This window comes from Orycteropus afer, unplaced genomic scaffold, assembly GCF_000298275.1.
Source record: "Orycteropus afer afer isolate SDZICR_OR568_19922 unplaced genomic scaffold, OryAfe1.0 scaffold00217, whole genome shotgun sequence".
Lineage (NCBI taxonomy): Eukaryota > Metazoa > Chordata > Mammalia > Tubulidentata > Orycteropodidae > Orycteropus > Orycteropus afer.
In genome coordinates, this window is record NW_006921804.1 from 582,285 (window position 1) to 603,064 (window position 20,780).

A 20,780-nucleotide genomic window follows, 5' to 3' on the forward strand; every position below is an offset into this window, starting at 1 on the left:
AAGCCTGATTAAGTGCTGAAGGAGGGCCCTGACACAGAGCCAATTTTCAAGACTGGGAGAGATCCCACCCCATCCCATTCCTGATGTTCAAGGAGATGTCTCAAATCACTGAATGTAGGCTAAGGAACAGAGACTGCAGAGTCCACATATGCCTAGCAAACAAACAAAAAACTCACTGCTATTGAGTCCGTTTGACTCTTACCTACCTCTCCTTGGGTTTGAACCGCCAGCCTTCTGGTGAGTAGTCAAATGTCTTAGGCACCATGCCACCAGAGCTCCACACATGTGTCAGGAAAGCAATTTTTCAAAAATAGTTAGAGGAAGTCACAAAACAAAAAAGATGACTATAGACTTCAACAGTTCAATCAAACAAACAACAACAAAAAAAATAGCATGTAGAGAACAGGAAGAATATGATTCACAGAATTATTACATTTTGATATTCAAATATCCTGGTTTCAACAAAAAATCACAATGCATACAAAAGAAACAGAAAGGATGGCCTATTCAAAAGAAAAAAAAAAAGTGATAGAAACTATCTTCATGGAAGCCCAGATAATGGACTTACTAGGCAGACTTTAAGGAGCCCCGATGGTGCTATAGTTAAGAACTCAGCTGCTGACCAAAAGATCAGTAGCTCAAATCCACCAGCCACTCTGCAGAAGAAAAGACTTGTGATCTACTCCCACAAAGATTACAGCCTAGGACTCTATGGGGCAATTCTGCTCTGTCATATAGGGTGGCTGTAAGTTGGATCAATGAAACAGAAAGCACATCATATCAATACTTATAGGATGCAGTGAAGTCAGTGCTCAGAGGAAAATTTATAGCTCTAAATGTTTACATTAAAAAAGAAAAGAGATTTCAAATCAATAACTAAATGTTACTCCTCAAGGAGCTAGAAAAAGAAGAGCAAAGTAAGCCCAAAGTTACCATAAGGAAAGAAATAATAGATTAGAGTGGAGATAAATGAAATAAAGAACAGTAAAAATTATAGAATGAACAAAACCAAAAATTGTTTCTTTGAGAAGATCAATCAACAAAACTTTTGGTAGACAGACAAAGAAAAGAGAAATGATTGGAAATCAGAAATGAAAGTGGGACGTTACTACTAATCCTACAAAAATAAAACAGATTATAAGAAAATACTATGAGCAATTATACACTAACAAATTAGATAACCTAGATGAAATGGACAAATTCCTAGAAACACATAAACTACCTAACCTGATTTATGAAGAAACAGAAAATTTCGGTACACTTACAGTAAGTGAAGAGTTTGAATTAGTAATCACAAATATCTCAATGAAGAAAAGTCCAGGACCAAATATTCTACCAAATATTTAACGAATTAACACTAATCCTTCTCAAACTCTTCCAAAAAATAAAAGAAGGAACATTTCCTAACTTATTCTATGAGGCCAGCATTACCCTGACACCAGTGCCACAGAAGGACACCACAAGAAAAGTCAGACCAAAATCCTTTATGAGTGTAGATGGAAAAATTCTCCACAAAGTACTAGCAAACCTAATCCAACAGTATATTAAAAGGATTAGACACCATGACCAAGTGAAATTTATCCTAGTTTCTTAGCTTCCTTGTACTTAATAAAATACCACAAAGTGGGTGGCTTAAAGAACAGAAATGTGTTTTCTTACAGTTCTGGAGCCTACAAGTCTGAATTCAGGACGCTGACAGAGCTAGGCTCTGTCTATGTGGGCTCTAAGGGAAGATTCTTCCTGGAAGGCCCAGGTGCTTCTTGGCATTCCTTGGTTTGTAGAAAAATCTTCGTATGTTGTTTCCTCCTTGAATATGTGATTTTCCACATCTATTCTCCCCTTTTATAAGACACCATGCAAAAGGATTAGGACTAGGACTTATCCTACTGGTGTGACTTAACTGATAATATCTTCAAGAAAGACCCTATTTCCCCAAAAAAGTCATATTCACAGGTACAGAGAGGTTAGGACTTCAACACATCTTTTGTGGGTGAGAGAGGCACTATTCACATTATAGCATCCAGGAATTTAGGGTAGTTCAACATAAGAAAATCAATGTAATATATCACATTAATAGAACAAAGAAAATAAAATCACATTATCATCTCAACAATGCAGAAAACTCATTTGATAAAATCTAATACTTCTCATAATGAAAACACTCAACAAACTAGAACAGGAGGGAAATTCTTCAACATGATAAAGGGCATTTATGAAAAACAATTGAATTGAAAAAATAGTGAACATCATTCTCAATGTGGAAAGACAAAAAGCTTTTCTTCTAATATCAGGAACAAGACAAGGATGCCTGCTTTTACAGCTGATATCCAGTATTGTACTGAGGTTCTAGCCAGAGAAATTAGGAAAGAAAGAAAGAAAAGGCAATCAAATCATAAAGGAAGAAGGAAAATTATCTCTATTTGCAAATAATATGATCCTATATGTAGAAAACCCCATTAAACCCATTAAAAAGTTACTAGAGTTCATAAATGAAGTCAGCAGAGTTGCATGGTCAAGATCAAAACACACATGCAAAAAATCAGTTGTTTCTATATACTAGCAATGAACAATCAAGCTGAAAAGGAAATTAAGAAAGCAGCTCCATTTACAATAGTATCTACAGGAATAAAATTTAGAAATAGATTTAACCAGGGATATGAAAGACTTGTACACTGAAAATTATAAAACACTGCTGAGATAAATTAAAGAAGACCTACATAAATGGAAAGACATCTCAAATTCATGGACTGGAAGACTTAATGTTAAGATGTGGTCTTAGTTTCTTAGTACTGATTTAATAGAAGGAGCTCTGGTAGCATAGTGCCTAAGGCACTTGACTGCTAACCAGAAGCCTGGTGGTTCAAATCCACCAGTCACTCCTCGGAAGGAAGGTTGGGCAATCTGCTTCCATAGTGATACTGCCTCGGAAACCCAAGGGGGGGTCACTATGAGTCAGGTCCAACTCGATGGCATGTAACAACAACAACAGCTGTAATAGAAACACCACAATTATTTGAGAAGATCAATGTAATTGATAAACCTGCAGTCAGAGTGATTAGGAAAAAAATGACAAATATCAGGAATGAGAGAGATGACATTACAGATTTTATACATATTAAAATTTTTAACAACTTTATGCCAATATATACAACAACCTAGGTGAAATCAATAAATTATTTGCAAGATCATATCTGCCAAAGCTCACTCAAGAAGAAATAGATTAACATGAATGGACCTATATCTACTAAAGGGGTTTAATTTGTAGTTTAAAATCCTCCCACAAGAAAACTGCAGGACAAAGTGGCTTCTTGGATTATTCTGTCAAACATTTAAAGAAAAAGTAATGCAAATTCCACATAAAGTCTTTCAGAATATTGGATGGAAAGGAATTCTTACCAACTACTTTTATGAGGCCAATGTTACTCTGACACCAAAACAAGACTAAAACTATATTATGGGGACAAAAACCCAAACAAATATGAATAACATCTCTCACAAGCACAGATCTAAAGAATGTTAACAAAATTTTAACAAATCAAATCCAACAATATATAAAAAGCATAATAAATTATAACCAGGTGGAGTTTATCCCAGAAATACAGGACTGATTTAACATTCAAAACTCACCATATTAACAGACTAAAGAATAAAAGCTACATGATCATCTCAATTTCTATAGAAAAATAATTCTATAAAATGCAACATTTATCTGTTTATTTATTTTAATTTTTATTGTGATTTGGGTGAAAGTTTACAGAGCTAATTCATTTGCCATACAGCAGTTCATACACATTTGTTTCATGACATTGACTGCAATTCCTCACAATGTAACAGCTCTCTTCCCACTTCTTCCCCATAGTTACCTCTTCCCTGTGTCCTTCCCTCCCATGTACTTCTGCCCACACCCCGCTGTCTCCCTGTGCAGACAGACACTATTCTCCAACCATTGATCGCTCCAAGGAGTGTATCTACCTGATGTAAACGTTCACCCCACATGCTTCTTGTTTGGATGGAAGCCACAGGAGTAAGTTCAGTTCCAGATCTGAAAGGTCACTAGGGGCCGTAGTTTCAGGGGTCTCATCAGTCTCTACCAGACCAGCAAAACTGGTCTTTTTTTTTTTTTTTATGATTTTGAGTTTTGTTCCATATTGTTCTCCTACTCTATCCAGGATCTCTTGCACTGATCTCCCTCCGTATGGTTGACTGTGGTATCCAGGCACCATCTAGTTCTTCTGGTCTCATGATCATATGACTGAGGATCACATGGTCTATCAGTCCCTTGAACTAATTTTTTTCATGCATCTTTGGTTTTCTTCATTCATCTTTGTTCCGGACAAGGTATACCCATCGTTGCATCTAGACGGCTGCTTGCAAGCTTTTAAGACCCCAGTCACTACTCACCAAAGTAGGATGTAGAACAATGTTTTTGTGTACTATGTTATGCCAATTAAGCTTGATGTTCCCAAAGTGCAACATTTATTCCTGATAACAACTCTTAGCACATTAGGAATAGAAGGAAACTTCGTTAACAAGAAACACACAGACACCATCATACTTAATGACAAAAGACCAATTGTTTCTGCCAAGATCAGAAATGAAATGGGGATGTCCTTTCTCACTACTTCTATCAACTTTGCAGTAGAGGTTCTAGCTAGTGCAATTAAACAAGAAAAAGAAATGAAAGATATCCAGATTGGAAAGGAAGGGGAAAACTGCTTTTATTCACAGACATGACCATCTACATAGAAAGTCTGATTAAATCTACGGGATCTACAAACTACCTACTAGAACTAATAAGAGTTTAACAAGATTGCAGGGTATAGATCAATGTATTTTTTTTTTTTGTACTAGCAACAATCAAGGAGTTCTGGTGGCATGGTGCCTAAGGCATTTGACTGTTAATCAGAAGGTTGGCAATCAATCAGAACTGAAATGTAAGAAATGCCACTTACCATAGCATCAAAAATATAAAATACTTTGGAATAAATCTAACAAAAGCTGTGAAAGACCTGTATGCTTACCTGTATGAAAACTATAGAACATTGCTGGGAATAATTAAAGAAGACCTAAATACACGGACAGAGATATTGTACTCTTGAATCAGAAGACTTGTTATTGTTCAAATGTCAATTGTTCCCAAATCTATATATTCAACACAATCCCAACAAAAATTTCAGCTGACATTTTGGTAGAAATTGATAACCTGAATTTAAAACTCACATGGAAATGCAAAGGACGTAGAATAGAAGAAACAATTTTTTTAAAAAAAGTTGCACTACTGGACTCTGAGACTTATTATAAAGCTACAGTAATGAATACAATGAGATATTGGCATCAAGATAGTCAAATAAATCAATGGAATAAATAGAGAAATAGATCCATACACATATGGTTAGTTGATGTTAATAACGGTGCGAAAGGGAACTCATTGGTAAAAGAAGTCTTTTCAACAAATGATGGTGGAACAGTGGGCTATCCATATAGTTTTTAAAAAATGAACTTTGAGTGGAAGTCAGTGCAAGAGTCCCAAACATCCACATAGAGCAAGAGGACAAAAGGTCTCAGTGTGAAGATTCATTAAAGATATCTTTACTCCACTAGTGGGGAGGAAGGAGTTTGATCCATACCTGGAACCATACGCAAAGCAACTCAACGTGGATCACACAGTTAAACGTCAAGCTAGAACTATAAAACTTCTAGAGGAAAATATAGGAGAAAAATTTTGTGACCTTGGATTAGGCAAAGATTTCTTGAGTTTAACACCAAAAGAATGGTTCATAAAAGAAAAAAATAATAAATTGGATTAAATTAAAATTAAGAACTGCTGCTTTTCAGTATTTACAATAGCCAAAACATGGAAACAACCTAGATGTCCACCAACTATGGTACATACACACAATGGTATACTATGCAATGCTAAAGAATAATGTAGAATCTGCAAAACACCACATAACGTGCATGAACTTGGAGGACATTATGCTGAGTGAAATAAGTCAATCACAAAAGGAGAAATATTGTATTAGTCCATTATTGTAAAAGTTAAGGAAAGGCTTATCTATTGAAGGAAATTTTCTTTGTTGGTTACCAGGGGTGGGAGGGGAGGGGAGGGAACGCTGTTAGATAGATAGAGATAAATATTGACTTGGGTGAAAAGAAGGGCAATGTACCAAATGTGAGTGACCAATATGGCAGCATAGAGGATGAGAAAGACATAGAGAGGTATATGGGAGGTACAGACAACAAATATGAACCCTTTTGCATATACAGTACGGATTTCTCAGTGAAGGCAAACATGGGTATATGGATGGATAGATAGGTGGACAGGCTAAACAATTAGGTATATCTATGAAATGGGGAGTGTATCCAAAATCATATATAGGGTTGGCAGACAATGGTCCTATAAGTTTATGTGAATGATCAGAATTCCCAGGTGTATAGTAGAGCTGACAAGGGGCAAGGTTGTGGTCACTGCTTGGTCACAGCCAGCTACCCAGAGCGACCAAGTAGTTGATCCTGCAGGCTTGGGACCATAGTCACAGGGGACATCAAGCTCAATTGGCGTAATATACTATACAAAACGTTGTTCCACCTCCTACTTTGGCGAGTAGCGACTGGGATCTTAAAAGCTAGCAAGCTGCCATCTAGATGCAACGATGGGGCTCTCCTCGTCAAGAGCGAAGAAGAAAGAAGAAAACCAAAATTAATGGAAACAATCAGTCCTAGTGACTGGTACACCATCCGATCTGCAACCTATACAACTATGAGACCAGAAGAACTAGATGGTGCCTGGCTACCACTGTCATCCACTTGGAAGGGATGTAGGAGATCCTGGATAGAGAGAGAAAACAATGTGGAACAAAACTTAAAATCATTTGGAGGCAAAAAAAAAAAGATGGTCGGGACCAGGTTTGCTGGTCCAATAGAGCCTGGTGGAACCACTGAGACTATGGCCCCTAGCTGCCCTTCAGGTCTGGAATTGAACCCACAACTGTGGTTTCCAGCCAAACAAAGTACAGGCATGTGAGTTAAACATTTACCTCAAGTAGACACACGCCCTGGAGAGAACAATCATGGGAGAAGGAAGGGCTGCTTATGCACAGGGAGACAGCTCAGGGGGCAGGAGAGTATGGAGGGATGGACACTGGGAAGAGGTAACTATGGGGAGGAAGTGGGAGGGGAGCTGTTGCATTGTGGTAAACTGTGGTCAATGACATGCGACAAAGTATATGTGAACTGCTGTATGGAAAGCAAATTTGCTCTGTCAATCTTCACCCAAATCACAATAAATAATAATAATAATAAAAGAACTGGGCTTTTCAAAAAACACTGCTGAGAGAATGAAGAGACATACCACAGACTTGGAGAAAATATTTGCCCATGCAAATCACATATCTGATAAAGGACTTGTATGCAGAATATGTAATAAATGCTCTAAATTCAATGAGAAAACAAGCCAGGTTTTTTTTGAAAAATGGACCAAAAAAAAAAAATCTCTAAAAGCACTTAAGAAAATATACAGATGGCAAAAAAGCCCATGAAAACTTGCATTTAACGAAATGAGAATAAAAACTACAAGGAGATATCACTATACCCCTCCTAGAATGTATAAAACTTAAATGACTATACTAAGTGTCAGCAAGGATGCGGAGGAGTTGGAACTCTTATGCACTACTTCATGTGGAAATATGAAATGGTACAGCCACTTTGGAAAATAGATTAACAATTTCTTAAAAACTAAACATATGCATATACTTGTTAAGTGTCTTTGAGTTGGTTCCAAGAGAACAAAACACTGTCTGGTCCTGTGCCATCCTCACAATGGTTGCCACGTTTGAATCCTTGTTGCAGCCACATTGTTACATCTCAATCCGTCTCATTGAGGATGACCCTCTACTTTACCAGCCATAATGTCTTTCTCCAAGGACTGGTACCTCCTAATAACATGTCCAAAGTGTATGAGATGAAGTCTCACCAACCTCGCTTCCAAGAAGCGATTTGTCTGTATGTCTTCCAAGACAGATTTGTGCATTCTTCTGGTAGTCCACGGTACATTCAATATTCTTTGTCAACACCTTAATTCAAATGCATCAATTCTTTGTCTGTCTTCCTTATTCATTATCCAGTTTTCACATACATATGAGGTTACTGAAAACACTATGGCTTGGGATAGTCCTCAAAGTGACATCTTTGCTTTTTAACACTTTCAAGAGGTCTTTTGCAGCAAATTTGCTCAATGATGTATACATTTCCCACCATTAAAAGAAATTTTTTTGAACATATAATGACCCAGCTAATCCATTCCTAGGATTTACCTAAGAGAAATTAAATCAAAGACATACACACATATTTATAGCAGTTTTATTTGTAATAGCACCAAACTAGAAACTCCAAAGTCCATCAACAAGTGAAGTGATAAATAAATTGTGGTATATCAGTATAATGGAATACAGTTCAGTAATAAATTGATACGAGGATACCAACAACATAAATTAATCTGAAAGTAATCAGCTAAGTGAAAGAAATCATACAAAAAAGAGTATATACTATACGATTTACTTTATATAAAATTCTAATACAGAGAGACAAAAAACAGATCAGTGATTTCCAGGGGACTGGGAAGTAGGGGAGAGGAACTGAGCAGGAAGGAGCTGGAGGGAAGATTTAGGAGGGGGTACAAGTAAACTTTCTCAGTTAATAAATATGTTTGCTATCTTAATTGTAGGAGCTCCGGTAGCATAGTGCCTAAGGCACTTGACTGCTAACCAGAAGGCTGGTGGTTCAAATCCACCAGCCACCCCTCGGAAGGAAGGTTGGGCAATCTACTTCCGTAGTGATGCTGCCTCGGAAACCCAAGGAGGGGTCGCTATGAGTTGGGGGCCGACTCGAAGGCACATAACAACAACAATCTTAATTGTGGTGATAGCTTCATGTGTGCCTAAATGTCAGAACTTATAAAGTACATTTTAAATATGTGTAATTTATTGTATGTAAATAAAATATTAAAAAATTAGAACAAAGGACATTTTTCAGTTTTGAAAACAGGCTTCAGCAGTTTTTAAATTATCTTCCCCTTGGCATCTCACCTTTTTGTTTTTCACATTTGATCCTAGGAACTTTTTCTTATTGGGAGAGGGAACACACACACACACACGCACACACACACACAACTTCCCAAAATATTAGCCTTCAATCTAAAACTAGTTTTCTTTCACACATTTTTCCTTTACAATTTATTTTGATGCCTGCCCTGTTATTCAATTTGTCTCAGCTACTAGGGTGTGATGGGAGAGAGCTGGTTTCTAAGGTAACCAAAGACAAGAAAGTATCAAGCTTGGAAGGCTGAAGTGCACACACCTGGGAGGTGACCCCACAGACAGTGTAGACCTCCCCTCTGGTGCTAAGGTGAGAAGCCACTTTCCCACTAAATGTCTTGAGACTCAAAAGGTATGAAAGGACAGATCCCTGGGGGACATAACTCAAGGGACACTGAGAGGGGATTCAAAAAACAAAAGAGCACGAAAGAAAAATGTATTGATTACTGTGCCACAGAAAAATAACTCTCTGGAGACTGAGAAGTTAAGCTTCCAGCCCCACCCTCCCCAGTTTTTCCTCAGTAATCTGGCCCAAATAAACCCTACATCTCTTCTATCTTTTGGGGAATGTTCTGTCCATGCACTGTTCTTTGGTTTTATCTTTTTATCCCCAGTGCCTGGCATTACGCCTAAAACATAGAGGCAGTACAGCTGGTAGTGTAGCATAGGCTCCAGAGCCTACTATCTGGGTTCCCAACTGTGTGACCCTGGGCAAATTATTTTAACTCTCTCGGTCTCTGTTTCTTCATATGAAAGTAAGGATAATAATAGCATCTATCTCAAAAAGTTGTTGAGAGGACCAAATGGCTAATGTCTATAGGTTGCTTGGAACAGTACATAGTATATACATTTCGGGAATTATTGTTATTATTGAGAACTCAAGAAGTTTAATAAACAGAATATTTTGAGTGACAGTGAAATGGTATCTTTAATGTAGGTTATAGGATTACTTATTCCAGTTACCCAGTTACCCAGAAATCATTTAGAGAAATCTAAGTAAGTTAAAAATAAGCCACAAAGAATGAAGAACACCAAAGACGCACAGAAACAGTTAGTTCAAGGGACTGGTAGACCATGTGATGCTCAGCCTATATGACCATGAGACCAGAAGAACTAGATGGCGCCCTGCTATCACTGCCAACCACTCAGAGGGGAATCAGTACAAGAGATCCTAGATAGAGTGGGAAAACAATGTGGAACAAGACTCAAAATCATTAAAAAAAAAAAAAAAAAAAAACCAGATTTGCTGGTCTGACAGAGCCTGGTGAGACCCCTGAGACGATGGCCCCTAGTTACCCTACAGGTCTGGAACTGAACTCACTCCTCTGGCTTCCAGCCAAACAACAGACAGGCATATGGGGTGAACATTTACATCAGGTGAATACACTCCTTGGAGCCATCAATGGTGGGAGAATAGAAGAGCAGTGTTTGCACAGGGCAACAGCTGAGGGGGCAGGGATGGGAGTGCATGGAGGGGGAGGACACAAGGAAGAGGTAACTGAAGAGGAAGTGGGAAGAGAGCTGTTACATTGTGGGAAATTGCAGTCAATGTCATGAAACAAAATGTGTATGAACTGCTGTATGGCAAATGAATTAGCTCTGTAAGCCTTCACTCAAATCACAATTAAAATAAATAAAAAGCAAGCCACAATATTTTGTCCTCATTAGAACTAAAAGAATCCCTTACATAGGCTTTCTATATTGTTTTGAGAAAAGCTTAAGAGAGGTAAATGATCTCTAATAAATAATGGCACTATTCCTCCAATGGCAATTTTATTTTGCCAGCCCTATACCCTGACAACAGGTCCCTGGGTAACACAAATGAGTTGCACTTGTCTACTAACCTAAAGGTTAGTGGTTCAAATCTATCCAGAAGCACTGAGGAAGAAAGGCCTCTCAGTCGGCTTCTGTAAAGATTACAGCTCCTCCCACCCCCCAGAAAAACTATGGAGCAGTTCTATTCTGTAACACATGGGATCACCATGAATCAACTCAATGACAATGGGTTTTGTTTTTTGATTTGGTACGCTGACAGCACCCCAGAAGAAGAATAATGACTGCAAATCTCAGCCCATCTCTCTGGAGGACACCAGTCCAGGCTTGGGCTGGAGATGTCTGGCCAGGAATGATTTCAGTTGCTTCTCTAGAGCTATCATGAACCATTCAAGCTTTTGCATCACAGTTCTCCCTTGGCTGTTCAATTAAAGATTAAGTTTCTACAATCTCTCCCAGAAAATAAAATCTGATCATAGCTGCCTTTCTTGTTCCTGTTCCTTCTCATCACCTAAAGATAAGTATGATTTCTAACCTGAATTTATTAATTAATGGGATGTCATGCAAATCTCCTAAAGCCTCTTTGTGCTATACTGTATATGCAAATCACAACTAATACCCTACCTATCTCACAGAAGGTTGGTCAGAGAAAAGGATGCATCTATTAATAGAAGTCTATGGGGGAAAAAAGAAGCCCTGGTAACACAGTGGTTAAAGTGCTTGGCTGCTAACCACAAGGTTGGTGGTTCAAACCTACCAGCTGGGAGAAGGATGTGGCAGTGTGAGTCTGAATAAATTTACAGCCTTGGAAACCTGAGGGGGCAGTTCTACTCTGTCTTCTAGGATCTCTATGAATCACAGTTGACTTGACAGCAGTGGGTTTGGTTTGGTTGGGTAGAAAAAATAGTTAAAAGAACTATGTCAATTCAAGGTATCCCTTCCTGTTATATATTGAATTGTGTCCCCTAAATGATGTATTGAAGTCATAAGCCTGTGAATGGGACAGAACTTGTTTGTGGAACTAGAGCCATCTTTGAAGATATTATCAGTTAAAGCATTCCATTGTAGGGTAGGTCCCAATCCTAATCCCTTCTGAGTGGTATTTCATAAAAGGGGAGAACAGACTGACACAGAGTTACACATACAGAGGGAAGATGTAAAATCAATACAATGTGAGGATCCATCTATAAACCAAGGAACATTCGGGCTAACAAGCTGAAAGAGACAAGGAAGATCTTCCCCAAGAGTGACAGAGAGCATAGCCCTATCAATGCACTGAATTTAGATGTCTGATCTCCAAAACTGTGAGACAGTAAGTTTCTGTTCTTTAAAGCCACCCACCTTGTAGCATTTTGTTATGACAGTCCTAGGAAACTCAGACCCTTCCTATCATGTATCCTGATTTTCCTGCACAGCACTCTATGGTTTACAGAACCCTTACTCAATTTTATTTAATCCTCACAATCTACAAATGGCAGGTCACAAAGCCAGAAAGGGATACAGCCCAGTACAGATCCAGTTCTTTGGACTCCTAGTCTAGGGCTCATTTCACTAACCAGCAGCTGGCTCCAGATCTCTACCACCAAGTATTGCCCTGGGTAGGCAAAGAGTTAATGTTCTCGGTTGCTAACTGAAAGGTTAGGGGTTCAAGACCACTCAGAGGCTCCTTGGAAGAAAGGTCTGGAGTCTTTGGAATAAAGGCCTGGCGATCTACTTCCAAAATATCAGCCATTGAAAACCCTGTGGAGCACTGCTCTACTCTGACACACATGGGGTCACCATGAGTCAATCAGAAGTTACTACCAATCTAATCTATTTTTCCCCCCAAACTGAGATTTGCAGTTCAACTAAATGGGAAATTTATCCTGCTAATGCCACTGCCATCCCACAGTCTTCAAAGTAGGGTATACAAGGCAATGTACTGATGTATGAGAAGGAAATATTTTAAAAGTACTCATAAAGTATTTAAGTATAGCAAAGATAATCATTGAAGCTTTACTAACACTAACAAGGAGGTCTGGTGGCATAGTTCCTAAGGCATTTGACTGCTAACCAGAAGGTTAGTGGTTCAAACCCCCCAGCTGCCCCACAGAAGGAAGACAGGGCAATCTACTTACGTAAAGATTTACTGCCTCGGAAAGCCAAAGAGGGTCTCTATGAGTTGGAATCAACTCGATGGCAGTGAGTTTGGTTTTTTTAACACCAACATTTAACGTTCGACTGACTTAGCCCCCTTACTTAATCACTGTGTCAGAAGTCATCTGGCACACACAGTAAATGAGGCGTTTCCAGGAACAAGTGGGAATGCCACAGGTCCGACATTTGTTTTCTTCATACTGCCACATAATGTATGCCACCCACTGGACAAAAACAAGCCTGTTAATTGCTACAAACTTTACAATCCTTTGTAATGACAGAGAGAATGACCATGAAAATCTATATTCTGCAAAGATTTGTTGGTTATCTCCTGGGAAGGGCCTAAAATGAGATGGTAAACATAGATGAGACACGCATTTTATCTCACAATATTCCATGCTGACAAATAGCTAGCAAGACTATGCTACCTCGTACTTACTTTCAAAAACAAAACAAAAAACCCTAACACTTAATCTATCCCTTCAAGGTGAAGATGACAGTCGATTAATGAGAGAGAAAAATCACTGCTTTTTTAAAGAAACACATGCTTTACAGAGAAAGCGAAGAGATGACTGGAAGCGGTTACAATATTGTGATTTTTTTATTACCCAAAATAATGTGTTTCACCTATAAGAACTTCTGTCTGCACACTTAAAAACTGGGAAACAGAATTTTCTAATCCTTAAAATCTAAATTTAGTGGGCATCAACCTATTGTTAAAAACATAAAAATGCAACATCTTTCAATAATTCAAGAGCAACTGATCCATCTAAGAGGTAAATTTGTTAGTTGAATTTCAATTAGAAGCTTTTGCATTGCTGGTGAAAGAGAAGTAGCATGATTTAAAAAATGCAATCAAGGATGCACTTCTTCCATTTGAATCTACCTCTGACAAATACTTTTCCAGTTCACAGCCACCATTAACTTTAGCTAAAAAGTATGAGTTTTCAAATGTACTTCATCTTTATTCCAACCTTTTAATATTTATACTTTGAGGGCATCTTTTATAAAGTACTTAATGAAATACACATAAATAATTATCCAACAATAAATAGGACAAATATGAAGAGACCGTGATAAAAAATATTTGCCAGTCACTAGTCTATCATGAGGAGCTCTGGTAGCATAGTGCCTAAGGCACTTGACTGCTAACCAGAAGGCTGGCGGTTCAAACCCACCAGCCACTCCTCGGAAGGAAGGTTGGGCAATCCTACTTCCGTAGTGATACTGCCTCGGAAACCCAAGGAGGGGTCGTTATGAGTTGGGGCCGACTCGACGGCAAACAACAACAACAACAACAGTCTATCATGGGACCCTCGGTGGTGGAAATAATCAAGCGCTTTGTTATGAACCAAAAGGTTGGTGGTGCAAATGCACCCAGAAGTGCCTCAGAAGAAAAACTTGGCAATCCAAAAGGTCACAGCCATGAAAACCCTAGAGTGCAGTTCTGCTCTGCAGCACCTGGGGTTGCCATGAGTTGGAATTGACTAGATGACCATTTTTTTTTTAACTTTGATCTAGTTGGGAACATGGGTTTTGCTGGTAGTATGACAAGGCAGAAAAAATAAGGTCAGTAGGAATGTGGACTGTGGTGCTTCAGAGGTGGGGCAGACCATCAGTCTTTGGGAGTTCAGGCTTACAGTTTGAGGAAGATGAGGTGAAGGCAGGTCTTTCTTTTATTTGCCAACCTGCACCTGCTGTAATTTAGATGATGCTTTTGGTTCATAGTAGGTCTTCAATTGATGTTTATCAGTTTCTTTTTTGTGACTTGTAAACCCACCACATTTAACACTGCTGGGGTCACACAGAGCCCTGTGTACTGTCTATAGATATATGTGGGTAAATATTGTTGTTAGCTGCCATTGAGTCTGCCTCAATGTGTAACAGAATAAAACGGTAGTGGGTGCTGTGCCATCTTCATGATCACTGGTGTGTTTGAGTTTCTTGTTGGGACTACTGTTGTCAATCCACCTCTCTGAGGGTTTCCCTTGTTTTCACTGACCCTCCACCAAACGTGATGTTTTTTTGGTGATAGGCCTTTCCTCATGAGTGTTTAAAAGTAAGCCCGCTGAAGTCTCCCTAACCTACACATACATATATTCTGCCCAAGAACAATCAAGGTGTAGGCAGAGAGTACATAAAAAACACACTGCTGTCTGTGGGGTATTTCAAAATAACTTTTACCTAGGCAAGACAAAGTTCACTTCCTAGTCCTTAGGAAAAAGTTTCCTTTTTACCTTAATTATTTTTAATCACAACGGTTGGGACCTGCTGACTAATGTCACGTTAATTACTTTTGGAAATATTTAGAAACTGTGATTCTAGGAGAGGAGGTTGTGAAAATAGAATTGTCTTGGAAAGGCATCACCAAGAGGTCAAATACCTTTTACATAACGCGGTACTAAGGTGCCCAACCCAAGCCAAGGAACAGCAAAGGGTCTTCCACTACTGTCGTTGGTGCTGAACGTGTAGAGAGCTACGGAAACGGGCGAAACAGTTAAGAGTTCTCGGAACCTAGAAAGGAGACTGCGACAAAATTTTAAAAATTAAGAGGTGGCGAGAAGGTGAGCAGAGGCGGCGAGAGACAGGGGTGATGCCTGTGAACGCGAAGAGGTAAAAACCTATACTTGTGGGAGGGGACCTGCCCGTGGCAGGGTGGCAAGAAGGTTAGAAACAAAGGTCGTGGTCTGGGGCGCAGGGCAGTAAGGGGAGTAAGCATCTGCGGGAAAGCGGTGAAGAGAGGGCGGGGAGGGGCGGCGTGTTGCGCCTCCCGGGGTCGGGGCTGGGGTCGCCCGCAGGCCTGACCAGGAAAAGCTAGGGATCCGGCTAAGCCAGGGACCAACTAGGCCGCACTGAGGGGCAGGGCCGGCGACTGTGCAGCCGCGGAGGGGATCGGTTGGGGAGCGGCTACGAGAGTCAAAGGGGGGAAGGGCGCGCAGGGAAGCCGGGAGAGGGGCCTGCAGGCCGGCAGCAGTAGCCGCGGTCGCAAGGCTCGAGGAAGGGAAAGGCGGTCAGCTACCCGCCCCCGCCCTCGGCCGCGGATAGAGTGGAAAGACGGCCGCGCCAGGAGGAGGAGGAGCCTGCGGCCCCGCCCCCCGCAGGAGCGAGGGAAGGAGAAAGGCTCGCACGGAAGGAGGGAGGGGATCGCGGGGAGGGGGCGGCCGGCGGGGCCTGCGCCCGAGCGAGCGGCGAGCCGGGGGGGAAGGGGCCCGGAAGGAGGCGAGCGCGGCCGCGACGCAGGGAGCCGGTCCACTAGTCAGTCAAGCACGCCTGCCGCCGCCGCCGCCTTCTGTGCGTGCGCGGAGCTTGGAGTCCCGAACGGCCGCGAAGGCCGGAGCGGGGCGGTCGGGCGTGGGGCGAGCGGGGCCGGGAGCCGGAGGCCCGGCCGGCGTCCTGCGTGAGGCACGGTGGGCTCCTGCCTGCGAGATTTGGAAAGGGAGGAAAAAGAGGCCGAGAGAAGCGAGGCGATCGGATTTTCCGGGAGGCTGGTGTGGAGGAAAAACCCACTGCGAACTCAAATCCACAAAAATAATCCAAACTAATAATAATAAGGGAGCAGTTTTTCTGGCTGGGCAAGAGGGAGAGAAGGGAACGGGAGGAAGAGAAATATCCGTTTCATGGAGGCTGAGGCAAGAGAAATTTTCGGAGCCTGGATGTGGAGGAGCAAAACAGCAGAACTAACTCAGGAAATTGTCTTTCAGAAAAAGGCCCAGCTTAGGCTGGATCTGAGAATCAGTCTAGGGTAGGTGGAGAAACCTGCAAGTTTAAAGGAAAAAGGAAAGAATATTTTCAGAGATTCCCGGTTTTGTGGTTATTGCTTCCATTTTAAAGATAAAAAGCATTGCATTTCTGTGTTTTTTTTTTTTTTGAGGGGGGTGAGATTGGCTTATTTAAGAATCTCAGAACCTTTAAGATAAAAGCTATCTTTTTTTTTTTTTTGGAAATCCATAAATTTTGGGTCCTAGAATTGCACTGGACTCGGAAGGAGTGCCGTTGTGTACATACTATTGTATGGTTTTATTTATTTTTTTTACTGTGCAAATCAGCTGGAAAATTTTTCCAAGTGCCAATTCGGATTTATTCATTTCCTCCGCCCCTTCTCCCCCCCGCCCCCCCCAATATATCTGTTGTCATTTTAAGCATTGGAGACCAGAGATTCCCCCCCCCCCCATTTGGAGCTTGAGGCTCTCTTGCCAGCAGAAGGACAGCTGGGAAAACTGGATTAAAAGGATGGTATTTATCTGTATTTTGCAGTTAAGACTGATACTTTGAAGGCACATTCTTTCTGTGATTCATTTTTTAGCCCATAGCGCTAACCTTGAAGACATTTGTGGTTGTTTTTTGGTTTCTAAGAAGGTCATAGTTTTTCCTCTTCCTTTTTTTTTTTTTTTTCCTAAGAGGGGGGAGGGGAAAGGGGGTTAAGAAAGGAGACCATGTTAACTGGTAGAAGTAGAATGGAGCTTCAGTTACCAGGGTCCTGAGAGTTGGAGGAAAAAGGATTCAGTCTTCAAGTTGGGAGGCCCTCCTCTCACCTTTCTTAAAAATTGCAAGTGACTCAATCCTGATCAAGACACCAAAGCTACAGGATTCTGGAACCGTGGAGACACCGAGAAACCATGAGTGTAAGGTTACCCCAGAGTATAGACAGGTAGGTTTGCTAGTAATTTGGTTTTATCCACACTTACTAAAGGAAAGATTGGGGAGGGAGATGGTTTTGCATTTTGATGAAAGACTGCAAAAGAAAAGCCTGGATGGGCTGTCTCCAGAATCAGTGGAGAATTGGTGGGGAGCTGTTTAAGCGTGTGTGTTTGTGTTCCCTCTGTATGTCTATCTTTAAAACATATCTCCTGATTCAGTGTTGTTTTTTCTGTTCAATATGAGCAGTAAACAGGGAAGCAGGCGAGGAGGAGGAGGAGGATATTCTGCTAGTACCTTTGGCTTTTGGTAGGCTGGAGGCTGAATTTGGGTCCCCTGCTTGCCAGCCTAAGGGGCGGGAGGCAAGCCCAAGCCTGGTTTTATAAGCCCCAGGGGTGGATTGGGATTGGCTTTAGGTTTTGGATCTTCTGGGGAAGAAAGGAGTGAGGGTTGTGTGTGTGCGGGGGGTTGGAATTGACCTCAGGTTGGAGGTAGCATCAACTGAGAGTCTCCACCAGATTGATTGTTGTGGAATGGTGGAGCTTGGTGATGGGGTGAATCGCAGGAGAAGGGTATCTTTGGCCTGAATGATGAATAGGAAACACCCTTTGGACCCACATAGATCTGGATTTTTACAAGTGGCTGATATGGCCCCAAATTGCGTGGGTCGTATAAAAATCTACTCTCTAAGCTTAAGGTTTGAATTGAGACTTGCCAACCTTCTCCTGCTTTAGGCTGACCTTATTAAGCTTGACTCTGCAAAATTGGCCTTCTCTTGCCCATGGCCAGAGAAGTTGTTTTGGGTTCTTAGACCTGATGAGCAGAGGCACCCTGGCTGTTTAGCATCTGAGCATATGATGCCCATCCCCCACAAAAGTCTGATCAGTCTCCCTTTTCTACTGGTAACGTTTACAATGTGATTGTAATTCTTATCTCCAAAGGATTACTGCAGTTTTGTAAGATGTCTCTCTCCCTCTCCTTATTATCCCTTTCCTCCTTCAAAACCTTGAAGCGGGGGAGTGTTTTGTGGATGCTGCACACATCTTAATGGATATATGAGTGGATGTGAGGATGGGAACAAGCAAATGAAAGAATTGGGTCTGGAAAAAATGTTTGCTGGGAAGACAGGAAGAATATTTTCAAGAGTGACTGCTCTCCCCAAGTCCATTTAACCTTTGATTATCCATACTGCTAGTAATTTCCTTTTGGCTTTGGAATGTGGCCTTAAATGCATATAATCTTTTTCTCCTCAACACTAATTTCTGTATTGCCTTAGAGTCCAGTTTAGATTAGTTCACCTGTCCCCAGATGAGGACCTGACTTGGCAGTGGAGAGGAGAAAGCAGACAACCACAAAGGACATAATGTATGTTTGTATGTTTGGTTGGTTGGAACCACTCCCACCCCCCTTTTTTGTTGGCTTCTGCAGTTTGGCCATGTAAAGGGAGAACCGAGGCATGTCGAGGCAGGAGGTAAAATGTTTTACGTCACTCCCCTTCTTCACTTTTTTCATCCTCTTGGAGTTTGGGAATTAGTGCACTTGCTTTTGAGATTTGGATGGTGAACAATTTCTCTAAATTCAGGGTTGTGAGAAGTAGAAACCCAGATGTGTTGGGGTGGGTAAGAAGGAGGAGGGTTCCAGAGTTGGTGTGAGAAGCTTCGCAAGGAGTTTATATATCCTCAGTCTTCTGAAGATAGGAATAGTACGGTATGGTTTCCTAAGTACTGTATGTAGAACGTATCTCATTTGATCCTTACAGTGTTTCTGTAAGGTTTATTATTACTATTTTACAGAAGAGGAAATTGAGGCTCAGAGAGGAAGCCTGACTTTTTCAGTGCCATCTTACCTGACTGGTGACACAATCTGGCCACTAGTCAGTCAAGCACACTGTCTTCTGATTCTGGTCCATGGCTCTTCATTGCACCACCCTGTCTAAATAGGCTTATATACTGATCCTGTGGAATGTGTAGGCACTGTTTTATGCTCTCCCTTTGGCAGCAGGGGAGGGTGCTCTACAGTGATGAAGGTATTTCCTTGCATTTCTCTGTTTAGCAGTATTGGAGCTTATACAATTTAAAGTACCATTTTCTTCTTTGGGATAATCAGCTTTACAGTATAAGAGCATTCGTTAACTCCATCCCCATTTCAGCTCTTTCCCATTAACAGGGTCTGTTTGAGGGTGGCCCAGGTCTCCTTCTAGGTATCTCTAGCTGCATTAGATCTTGCCCCTTTGCTGTGGGCTCATTCTTTTGGATCTTTTGACATCCCAGGTTCAAGACTTAAGGATTTTAAATAATTTGCTATCACAGACCGTACTGGGGGCATGAGTGTAAAGAAATGCTGCCAGTTATGGAGTGAAGGATTCTTTTTTAGTTTGTCAGTTTGCTGGGCCTAGTACTGGGTACTATAAAAGTGTTTTAGAAAATTAAAGTATACCATTCTTAATCACAAAGAGCATGCAATCTAAATAGGGAACTAGAACACATAAGACTCCTGACAACCACATAAAAGCAATACTAGATTGTGAGCTCCATGAAGGCAGGAACTGTGCTGTGGTTGGTTGGTGTTATGTCCTGTGTGTCTAGCTCAGTGCTTTGCATGTGCTAAGTGCTCAGTAAATATTTAACAAATGAATGTTACAATAAGTAAGCATATCAAAAAACAAAAAATTCACTGCCATTGAGTAGTTTCCGACTTATAGCGACCCCCATTGGGTTTCCGAGGCTGTAAGTCTTTACCGAAGTAGATCGCCTAGGCTTCCTTCTGCGGGGCACCTGGTGGGTTTGAACCACCAGAGCTCCTTAGTAAACATGTCAGCAAGTATAAATTCTTCCATTTCAGGTTGTTTGAACAGTCATGTGTTGTTTTCAGATGTAGTCAAATAAGATTAATTAGAGAAGACTTCTAGGTGAAGTGCGTTTTCCAGGGGGTGATGGAGGACCATGTATTGGGAGAGGCATTGTGGCTCAGAGTAAAGAGCTTTTTACCCCTCTGTTGGGGAGTGACTTTTGGCTTCATAGAAGGCATGTATTTGTGACTAATTTTTATCTTTTACTGTTAATCAGCTATTATGAAAAATGAGCTAAAGTGTAGGTATTCATGCTCCTTTCAGTTTCTGACCACAGACAATTGATTGCCTATTAA

General features: G+C 40.9%; 1 protein-coding gene across 1 annotated transcript in view; it reads left to right on the forward strand.

Moving 5' to 3' along the window:
* The first annotated feature begins 880 nt into the window (after positions 1–880).
* Positions 881–20,780, forward strand: part of ARHGEF11 (Rho guanine nucleotide exchange factor 11) — a 229,429-nt gene continuing 209,529 nt past the window's right edge. The window contains exon 1 of the mRNA XM_007948600.1: positions 881–917. Within this exon, the coding sequence (XP_007946791.1) occupies positions 881–917 (37 nt within the window). The remainder of the gene's footprint in view (positions 918–20,780) is intronic.